The sequence below is a fragment of the Epinephelus moara genome, chromosome 6 (assembly GCF_006386435.1).
Source record: "Epinephelus moara isolate mb chromosome 6, YSFRI_EMoa_1.0, whole genome shotgun sequence".
Lineage (NCBI taxonomy): Eukaryota > Metazoa > Chordata > Actinopteri > Perciformes > Serranidae > Epinephelus > Epinephelus moara.
This window is the reverse complement of record NC_065511.1, coordinates 34,840,569-34,849,836: the sequence shown is the minus strand read 5'-3', so window position 1 is coordinate 34,849,836 and position 9,268 is coordinate 34,840,569. Positions and strand designations below refer to the sequence as shown.

The window sequence follows — 9,268 nt, the reverse complement described above, 5'->3', positions numbered from 1 at the left end:
CGCCCGTTGGAGAGCCGTTTCCCGTGGTGTCCTCTTCTCCGTCTCCTCGGCGGTTGGGGTCAGTGCTGCCAGACGGACGACAGAGGGCGGTAACACAACACAACTGCAGAGACACGCGACAAGAAGGAGCAGAAGAAGAAGAAGGTCCCCGGATGTCAACAAGCTAAACACACAGGTGACCTGACTCTTTGTAGGATTCTCTTTATACATCCATGGCTGAAAGTTGGAGGTCATGTAACGTTAACTTGAATTCATTAATGTGCCGTAAACAGGCTCGTTTCATTCCGTTTTCAGTTTTCATTAACGTCTTGTCCTGGATGACTTTAGCTAACCTCTTTAGTCGTAGCGTTACCCAGCTGACGTTAACGTTCAGTTTAACCTCAGTGTTTCTGTCAGTTATTGATAGGGATGACCGAGTGCGGTCTCGCGCCCCGGCCGTTAACGGGAAAACACACCTGGAAACAGACACGTACTGTGGTTTGTGACAGTAAAGCCATCCTCCTTTTAGCTTCAGTTAGCTGTTAGCTAGTTCATACAATTCATAACTTACATTTGAAAAAGTCTTAATAAAAGTCATTACCTTTTTTTTATCATAGCAGCTTTTTTTATTTAGCTACTAGTGAAAAGTATAAATAAATTGCAGCGTAACAGAGTACAAACAGAATGAACAGTAATATAAAGAATACATGCAGAATGTAAACCAGAGATGAATATACAGCCGCAACAGTATGTAAAGAAAACGACATGGTAAGAATATGTACAGCAGTTACAGCAGGCAGTGCAGATATAAGTAAATAATATAGCTTATGTAGTGCAGCTTTAAGTGCAAGAAATACTAATAGTAAGAAATTATATACAGAATAAACACCTGGAGGTATGATATGAATATAGTGTATACACCACAGATCTTACAGGCTATGTACAGTATAGACAGTGGCATAATATGAATACTCTATAGTACAGCATGACCAGTTGTATAAAGTCATTTGTTTTTAGTCTTGAAGACCCCCTGCACGTTTTAACAGTTCAAAAACATATTTATACTTGTTTTATCGGCTTGAGTGTGTTTGATACTTATGTTTGAGGTCTCAGTGACTTCAGCTGTAAAACGCGTTTAAATACATTTGATCTTCTATGTTCTATATGTGCGATTGCTGACACTACTCTTTACGCAGCACCAACTCCCAAAAAATGTTGGTTGTCTATTTGTTATTCTGTTGAGTTTTATAAGAGAGTGCTTAAAAGAAAAGTGTGTAAGATTTAATGAGATTTGGTGGCATTTAGTGGTGAGGATTGCAGCTTGGAACCAGCTGAAACTTCTCCCGATAAGAATACCTTCAGTGTGTATTGTTCAGGACGTTTTTACCAGGAGCTGAATTATCCACAGACGTCTCCTTCTCCCCAAAACAAACGGGCCAGGTGATTAAAACCAGTAAAAACACTGAATAAAGCAGTTTCACATTACAAATCAGTGTTTCCACTATGCTGTTTGGCACATCACAGACAGGCCGCTCGCCCAGCACCTGCTATGTATACCTAGCTTTTTTCTCTGATAAGTTAATGTGCACTCAGCTTATGAGCCCAATTATCCACAGAGATCTCTTCCTCTCCAAAACAAATGGATCCGGTGTATTACACCCGTAAAAACACTGAATAAAGCAGTAGCAAATGTCAGTGTTTTTAAATAAGGTGGTCAGGATCAAAAAACGTGAATGGCCTTTTCTAGAGACAGTGTTTGGTTTGTCCATACTGAGCAACATGACAGACTCTGTAGATGAGGACCCGCTCCCTGCATAGATCTAAATGGCTCAGTCGAAGGTAACAAAAACAATTCTAATTTTCAGGTGATTATGCACTAAAGAAAACATACTTATCATTTTATATTCCATTTCTGCCAAATTATCCCCCTAAATCTTACACACTGAACCTGTGGAGTCTAATTGAAGATTTAAGTACATTTCTGTCCTTGTGAATGACTCTTGGTAAATGAATGTACAATAATGTAATATTTGTCCATGCAAAGCCCATATAACATAAAAACATTACATGTGTCTTTATTTGGCATAAAAACAATGCTTTATGATGATTTCTGAGTATTATCAAATATACAAGCTCAGTTTGCGGCAAAGGGAAGTGTTGCCATTAAAACACACTTCAAGGAAAAATGGTTTATTTTGCGATTAAATTTAAACATACAGCAAATAGGTCTGTGAAACCCCAAACAATAAGGATATAAAGCCAAAGTCAATGTGCTAAAAATAAGGCAATTCATGATCATGACAAGTGAAAAACATTGAGGCACTTTCTCTATTTCAATCAATCAGTCTGTCTTTATTTACCTTAATTTATTTTGCAGTCAGATGACGTCAGGACACAACATCAAACCTACTACTACGACGACTACTAACAACACCCACCTCCACACCTACAAAACATGATAACAACTTGTTTAAAAAAAAGTTAGATAACATTTATTGAAAACAATGTTCTTTAGGAAATTAAATCCGTAGGAATTGTACCTGATTATTCCTACAGCATGTTCACTGGTCGAACACAAAAGCATAACATTTCAATCATTTTAATAGAAAGTTTTACCATCTAGGATTTGTGGTGCTGACTCATGCGGGTAGCAGCTTTTAATGGACTAGTTGACTAATGGTGCACATCTCTACAAATAATCAGTACAGTGGGAGTGAAACAGGCCTACTACGGCAGACACAAAGAACGATTTAGTCTTTTTAGTGTATATAGCTTCAACTTAAAAGCAACAACCACATGGCAGTAAATGAAACTCCCTGAACAACAGATACTTAGAGCTGAACCTGACTTGCTCCTATAATTTTACATGCTACTGTGACAAGGATATTTAGTTTTTATTTAAGCTTATTTGAACTACTGGTAATCTATTTGGATGCATCACTGCTAAGATATCTCCTGCCTGACACAATGCCTTTTTTACTGATCATTTATATGACTGGTTGTCGTTTAAAGTAATTATCCTTTTTCAAACCCACAGAAAAGTGTGACAGAAATGAGTTGCACTTTCCATCCCCTGGTTTCTCGCAGAGGATTCTCCCATGGCCGCTTTCTGCTTGTCCCGTCCCTGTTTCTCAGAGCTCTTAGCTCCATGCCCCAGATCAGCCGAAGCCTGCAAGAGAGCTACAGGCTTCTACAACTGCCTGACAAGGGACACAGCAGTCCTGCACAGGTGAAAGAGGCCTACTTGCGCCTAGCCAAACTCTACCATCCAGATTCTGGGGCTCCAACAGCAGATGCAGTTCTGTTTGCTCAGGTTGAGCAGGCCTACCGTGCTGTGCTGGCACATCAGAGCAAGACCAAGCAACCCGATAGAGGACAGGAAGTGGAAAGTGAGGATAGATCCAGAGGTACAGCACTTCCACACAGACACTACCTCAGTTACGAGGGTGTGGGCTCAGGCCCGCCCAGCCAACGTGAGCGTCAGTACCGGCAGATCCGTGTCGACAGGGCATCTGAGCAAGTTTTGAACTACAGGCAGAGGGAGCATGAGAGGGCAGCCGCTGCAGAGGGGGCACTGGTGGAACGGGACATGCGTCAGCGCAGCCGACAGATCAAGATCACCCAGGCTGTGGAGCGGCTTGTGGAGGACCTGATCCAGGAGTCCATGGCCCGAGGAGACTTCAGGAACCTGAGTGGAGCTGGAAAGCCACTCAACAAGTTTGAGCACAATCCATACGCTGATCCCATGACCCACAACCTCAACCGCATCCTCATAGACAATGGTTACCAGCCACCCTGGGTCGTCACGCAACGCGACATCCGAGAGACCACTGCTCAGATCCGAAATAGGTTGCTGGGGGGCAGGGCCAGGCTTGGCGACCCCATGACCCCCGAGGAGCACAGCCAATGGGAGCAGCTGTGCGCATCTGTACAGGAGGAGCTGGTGAAACTTAACAAAATGGTGGACAATTACAACCTCATCGTACCAATGCTCAACATGCAAATGGTTCACTTCAGTTTGTCACGAGAGATTGACCGCGCTGTGAAAGGAGCCCGCCAACACAGACTGGACCAGCAGAGAGAGAGGGAGAAGGAGAGAGAGAGGAGGAAGGAGGAGAAAAAAAGAGCCAACACCGTAATTAAGCGTAAAAATTCCAAACAAGGCCTGATGTCTTGGATGAAGAATTTACTGAAATCCAAACAGTAAAACTTGAATCTGAGTGAACGGAATAATGATTTGAGATCAGTGGTTTATTAATTTATTCATTTGTTTTCACTGATATGAATCAGCACAGTCCACGAGGCAAGACGGATTTGTTCATCCACTTATTCCTACACACTCTGAAGCAAAGTCAGAAACAGTGGTGCCACTAATTTAACTGCGTTACTGCTGTTATTGTCCAGATATGCAGGATCGTCAGGTGTCAGTGGAGGAGCATTATTGAGCAGTCATGGCTGTGTGACTGTAAAGTGTGAGGAACTGCACGTGTTGATAACAAAAAGCAACGTGAGGCAATTTTATGGTGCAAGTTGTTTCTGTGAAATTACTTCTCTGAAATACAAACCTAACACTGTAACTATTGGTTGCTATGTGACATTAAAAGTTAAGGTAATTCAAAATCTTGTGTCACAGATTATTCATTATTTAGAATGAAAAATGCTTAAATAGCTGAATGTCTCATTCTAGTCTGGCAGCTACTCCAGTGTCGCAGGGTTGCAGATGACGATGGGCTCCTTGCTGCTGACTCCGTCACGTGCAGCTTCCCTGTGCAGCGCCTGAGCGACGGCCCTGGACGGAGTCACTACCTTGGTCCAGTCGTGGGCAATGTACTGGTGATATGGATCCTGAGAGCTCTCCAGCTTCTTGGAACGAATGTAGCTGAGCATGATGCCAAATGTGAAGAAGCTGAACATGCCAACCACCAGGAGGATATACATCATGCCCTGAGACTGAGTGGGGGCTCTGGTTCCAGCCATGTGGTGCACAGCCTCCTGGGTAGTGTAGTTCTGAGGTATCAGTGGAGACAGTACACTTGTGCTGTTGAGGCAGCGCTGGAGGAAGGAGAGCAGGAGCGACTGCAGCTCGGTGGTGTTGATGTGTGGCATGGCTGACCTCTGCTGGATGCTCGGCAAACTGCAAACGAGAAAGTAAGAAAAAGATTTACCTCACAGAAAAGATCTACTTTATCTTTGCCAAAAATATGCTGTATTCCTCTAGTATTATTTAGCAAGATTAATGTCTGAATTATTCCTCCTAATCTGCTTACAACGCCACAAGATGTAAGAAATAAATAAGAAAAGCATGATGTCTGAGTTGCTTGAAGACGTGATGTTTCCCCCTATTCTGACAGATTGAATGCATATGAGGACAATAGAAAAAAAGATGGAGGAGCTAAGTGAGAGGCATAATTATTCAAGAATAAGACTGTATCTCAGAGTATGAAAAACTTCGGCTGGTTGCTGTTACATTTGCTGCTGTTAAACAGGGTCCCTGATCAATCAATAAATCAACATGTTACGTTTTCCATGGAGGCATGCATGAGAAAGATGTTGTCTTTATGAGATGAAGATAACACTGCATAGCTAATTAATTTACAAATGGCAATTTTGTGAGTTGGTTATCCCTTTGAGGTACTCCTTTTGTATTATTGAGTAAACGACGACCCCTGACTGACATATTTTATGGCTGTTTCTTAAAATGTCCAATGCAGAACAATGACAATACAGAACAACTGATAAACTTTACAATCAACCCAAATAGTGAACACAATAACTGCAGGAAGTTGATATATACTTTCAGGAACTAATCACACACATTTAATAACTTTTCTCCGTTGTGCCTTTATCCTGTAAGATTTAATAAGAAAAATAAAATAAAATATATATATAAGTGTAATTGATTGAGGTGTTAAGAAAACTATATATATTATTTTATTTTATTTTGAGTTTTTAACACCTTTTACAATTAAAATCAAGAAGGCCTCACATTCCCCCGTGAAGCATTGGCGACCCCGCTTTAGTATGTCATCATATGTTAAAACTACACATTGGCAATGTCACACTGGATAGTCACCTTTCAGACTTAGTTTTGGTGTTAGGAAATTGAAGGTGAAGCAATAAATTCCTACAAGCTATATGTACATTATTATTCAAGCTTCGGTCAGAAGAGAGAAAAGCCTACCTTTCAAGTATCTGGAACAGTTCCTGCTGTCACTGGCAGCAACAGACACAGATGATTTCAAGTCATGTATCTCCAGTAGCAGTAGAAACAGTTGGTCTCGTGCTACACCTCGAATGGAAGTGTACATCCCCGTCTTGTCTTGGTCCTAATGTGCCCTCCCTCATGCTCGTGCTTTTACGCAGAGGAGATATGCAGCATTTTCAACTTGTCAACACTTTTAATGAAACGAGGAGGTCACAGGGCAAGGTCAAAAGCTCAGCGTAGTAAGGGAGCGGTGTAGCATGACTTAAACCACTGTCCTATACTGGTGCAGTTTTCTGAAACTATTAGTTTACTGTCGATTGGCATGTTTGGAGTTAGAATATTGTCTTTACATCAGACCTCATTTAAGCAGTGTTAATATGGTAAGATGACATGAAAACTATTAGAAGGAAATGTCAAATTGGCTTTAATGCATTTAGGTTACGACTGCAAGTGAAAACTAATCAGGGACAAACTTATATTAAGAATTACTTGTTTATGCAGTTTCCATCATCCTTTGTGGCTCAAGACTGGTGTCTGGACCCAGTTTGTGAAAAGTGCATGTGGTTGGTTGCACTGTCTCATGTATTAATCAAAATCTCTAATGTTCACATTTTAGTAGGTGGTGCCGGGCTGCAGCAGGAGAACAAAGCTGCTTTCAGACTGGAGTTAGTTTGGACAGTCTGCAGTACAGCTCAGACCAGATTGAGTTACAACACAATCACCTCTAAATGTCCTTTTACTCTCTGCTGTAAAAAAAAAAAGGTATTTAAGCTTGAGACTCCTGCAGATACTGTATATATATGTGTGTACTCATACTCTGTAGTAGAATTGGCAGGCACAGAAAAGTCACAAATTCAATGTTGTATTTTCTCCAAAATGGTTTCAAACACAGTATATTTTGAAAAAGACATGTTACACAGAATTTGCACACAAAAAACATCTAGAGAACTTATGTAGTTCTTCGACAGTGCATCATTGTCAAAGTAAACAGTGATAAGGTCACGTTCTTAACCTACACAGCAAAAGCAGCAGGTGCAGTAGACAAAAACTGATTTACAAAAACATTTATTTTATTCAAATTAATTTACAAACATGGACAGACATGGAAACATGGATAAGATTGACCAAAACAGTGCCGGTGTTGACACTGGTAAATAAAGACATCTTGCTTATGCTTAACACTGTGTAATGTCAATGTCACAATATCGGGGATGCCGAATCTGTTTAAATCTCAGGATATAAAGACTTCTCAGATACCTAGAAGGTCATACTAATGAAACTGAACAACTCTCCTTTGGTATTTGTCACAATTTAACACGTACAGGCCTTATGTGTTACTTGTAATTGTGACCCTTCTGCTGCGGGTCAGACATGCAAAAGAGGAACTTGGTTGTTGCAAATGTCCTGGGCTGCATTAAACCCTGCATATTTACATGTACGCACCTCAGCCCAGTGAGCCACCAGTTCACCTGAAGCCATTTATTTTAAAACTGCTTTATGAAAACAAATGTCTGCTCTATAGAAATGAGAGCACTTCAGAGAGGTGAGGCATACTGATAAATTGGGATGTTTGTTAATGGTATGTTTTTAAGTATTTTTTAATTCTTGTTAAGTTGTGCTGAATTGCAACCTAATCACCAGTACAAATGTTGGCATTGCACGTTTCAGCAAATGACAAAATGTTAGACTTGTACATTATTATGCAGCAGACACATTGAAACTTTACATTTCAACAATGCTGTGGTTAACGTGGTTATATTTAGGCACAAAAACCATTTGGTTATGGTTAGCAAATTATTTTTTTGGCTTAAAAAACTCATGTTCTATGGCACAATCACTGCTGGACATGCAATGACGACTCATTGAGAAACCCCCACGTTTGGTGGCATAATCGCTGCTGGCAATGCAGTGACAACTCACTAAAAAACACCCATGTTTGGCGGCACAATCACTGATGAAAATGCAGGGCACAACGACCGCTGGAAATGCAGCGACAAATGTTAAGAAACACCCACATTTGGTGGCACAATCGCTGCTGGAAATGCAGCAACGACTCAGTAAAAAAACCCACTTTTGTTGGCACTGTTGCAGCAACAACTGACTAAAAAACACCCATATCGGTGTCATACTCACCGCTATAAACACAGCAATGACTTGATAAATAAAACATCCACGTTCGATGCCACAGTGACTCGCTAAAAAACATCCATGTTGGTGGCATAATTTTTGCTGGAAACACAGCAGCGACTCACTAAAACCACATTCAGTAGCACAATTGTCGCTGGAACTGTCTTTGCTGATGAGCAACTGGCTTTGTTGTTTGTTAGTCTTGAACCATGGTCTCAAGTGGTCGTCTCACTGAGGTTTTACTCTGTCCACCATCTCCTCCGCCTCCCGATGACAAAGTCAACTCATACATGTAATCAGAGCTACATCACTTTACAAACGTTGATATAATCTGCATAACATGTACAAATGTGAAGTATCTGTAATTTGCAGAAATGTACAATGCCAACATTTTCCTCTGCTAACAGGGCTGTGAATTACTACGTCAGTCATTCTATCAGTTTATTAACAGACAATTCATTTCGATGCCTATCTGGAAAACTGATGAACTGTTTATGTCTTACAGTAACAGCATCACAGATTTTGTTTGCATCTCTGCACGTCTCATGGTTTTCAGCTGAATCCTTCTGTGTTGTTTGGACTTAACAAACACATCACACAAACAGTAAAAAACACTATTATGGGCTCTGGTAATTTGACATTTTATGGCCTTAAAATTAATAAATCTTATTATTTAAAGATATTTAAACAAAAAAAAAAATCATGAATTGGATTCCCTACATTGAAGGCCAGTTGCCTTTAAATACTTTTTTTTAAACAAATACACAAACTTTCAAGGGTTTAAAGGGAAATTTCGGTTTATTTCAACCTGTCTCCTATCGTCCTAAATTTGTTTCAAGTGACTAGTGACATAAAAATAATAGTTAGCATGTTAGTCATTAGCCTAGATACAGCTGGGGCACATAGTAGTGTCAGACCTGTTAAAACGTAAGTGAACGGGCAACCTTCAAGTGCAAA

The 9,268-nt window shown here is 40.6% G+C and overlaps 2 protein-coding genes and 1 long non-coding RNA gene across 8 annotated transcripts in view; 2 read left to right on the top strand and 1 right to left on the bottom strand.

The window, feature by feature from the left end:
- The first annotated feature begins 104 nt into the window (after positions 1-104).
- dnajc28 (DnaJ (Hsp40) homolog, subfamily C, member 28) lies at positions 105-4,806 on the top strand. Of its 6 annotated transcripts, XR_007570134.1 has the most exons (3): positions 186-477; positions 3,017-4,486; positions 4,667-4,806. XR_007570134.1 is itself a non-coding variant. In XM_050046995.1 (2 exons), the coding sequence occupies exon 2, from the start codon at positions 3,032-3,034 to the stop codon at positions 4,184-4,186; it is 1,155 nt and encodes a 384-aa protein (XP_049902952.1). In that variant the 5' UTR covers positions 105-175; positions 3,017-3,031; the 3' UTR covers positions 4,187-4,633. The 6 variants fall into 6 exon arrangements, 5 of the variants coding, with proteins under 5 accessions (XP_049902952.1, XP_049902953.1, XP_049902949.1 ...); XM_050046995.1 differs by lacking the exons at positions 186-477; positions 4,667-4,806 and adding an exon at positions 105-175 and having other exon boundaries at positions 3,017-4,633; XM_050046996.1 differs by lacking the exon at positions 4,667-4,806 and having other exon boundaries at positions 129-229; positions 3,017-4,633.
- On the bottom strand, positions 4,675-6,292 carry LOC126391955 (potassium voltage-gated channel subfamily E member 1-like). The gene is made up of 2 exons (XM_050047007.1): positions 6,161-6,292; positions 4,675-5,113 (listed from the first exon to the last, which is right to left on the bottom strand). The coding sequence occupies exon 2, from the start codon at positions 5,083-5,085 to the stop codon at positions 4,675-4,677; it is 411 nt and encodes a 136-aa protein (XP_049902964.1). The 5' UTR covers positions 5,086-5,113; positions 6,161-6,292.
- LOC126391956 (uncharacterized) overlaps positions 4,988-9,268 on the top strand; it is an 8,333-nt gene continuing 4,052 nt past the window's right edge. The window contains exon 1 of the long non-coding RNA XR_007570135.1: positions 4,988-5,127. This is a non-coding gene — a long non-coding RNA (uncharacterized LOC126391956). The remainder of the gene's footprint in view (positions 5,128-9,268) is intronic.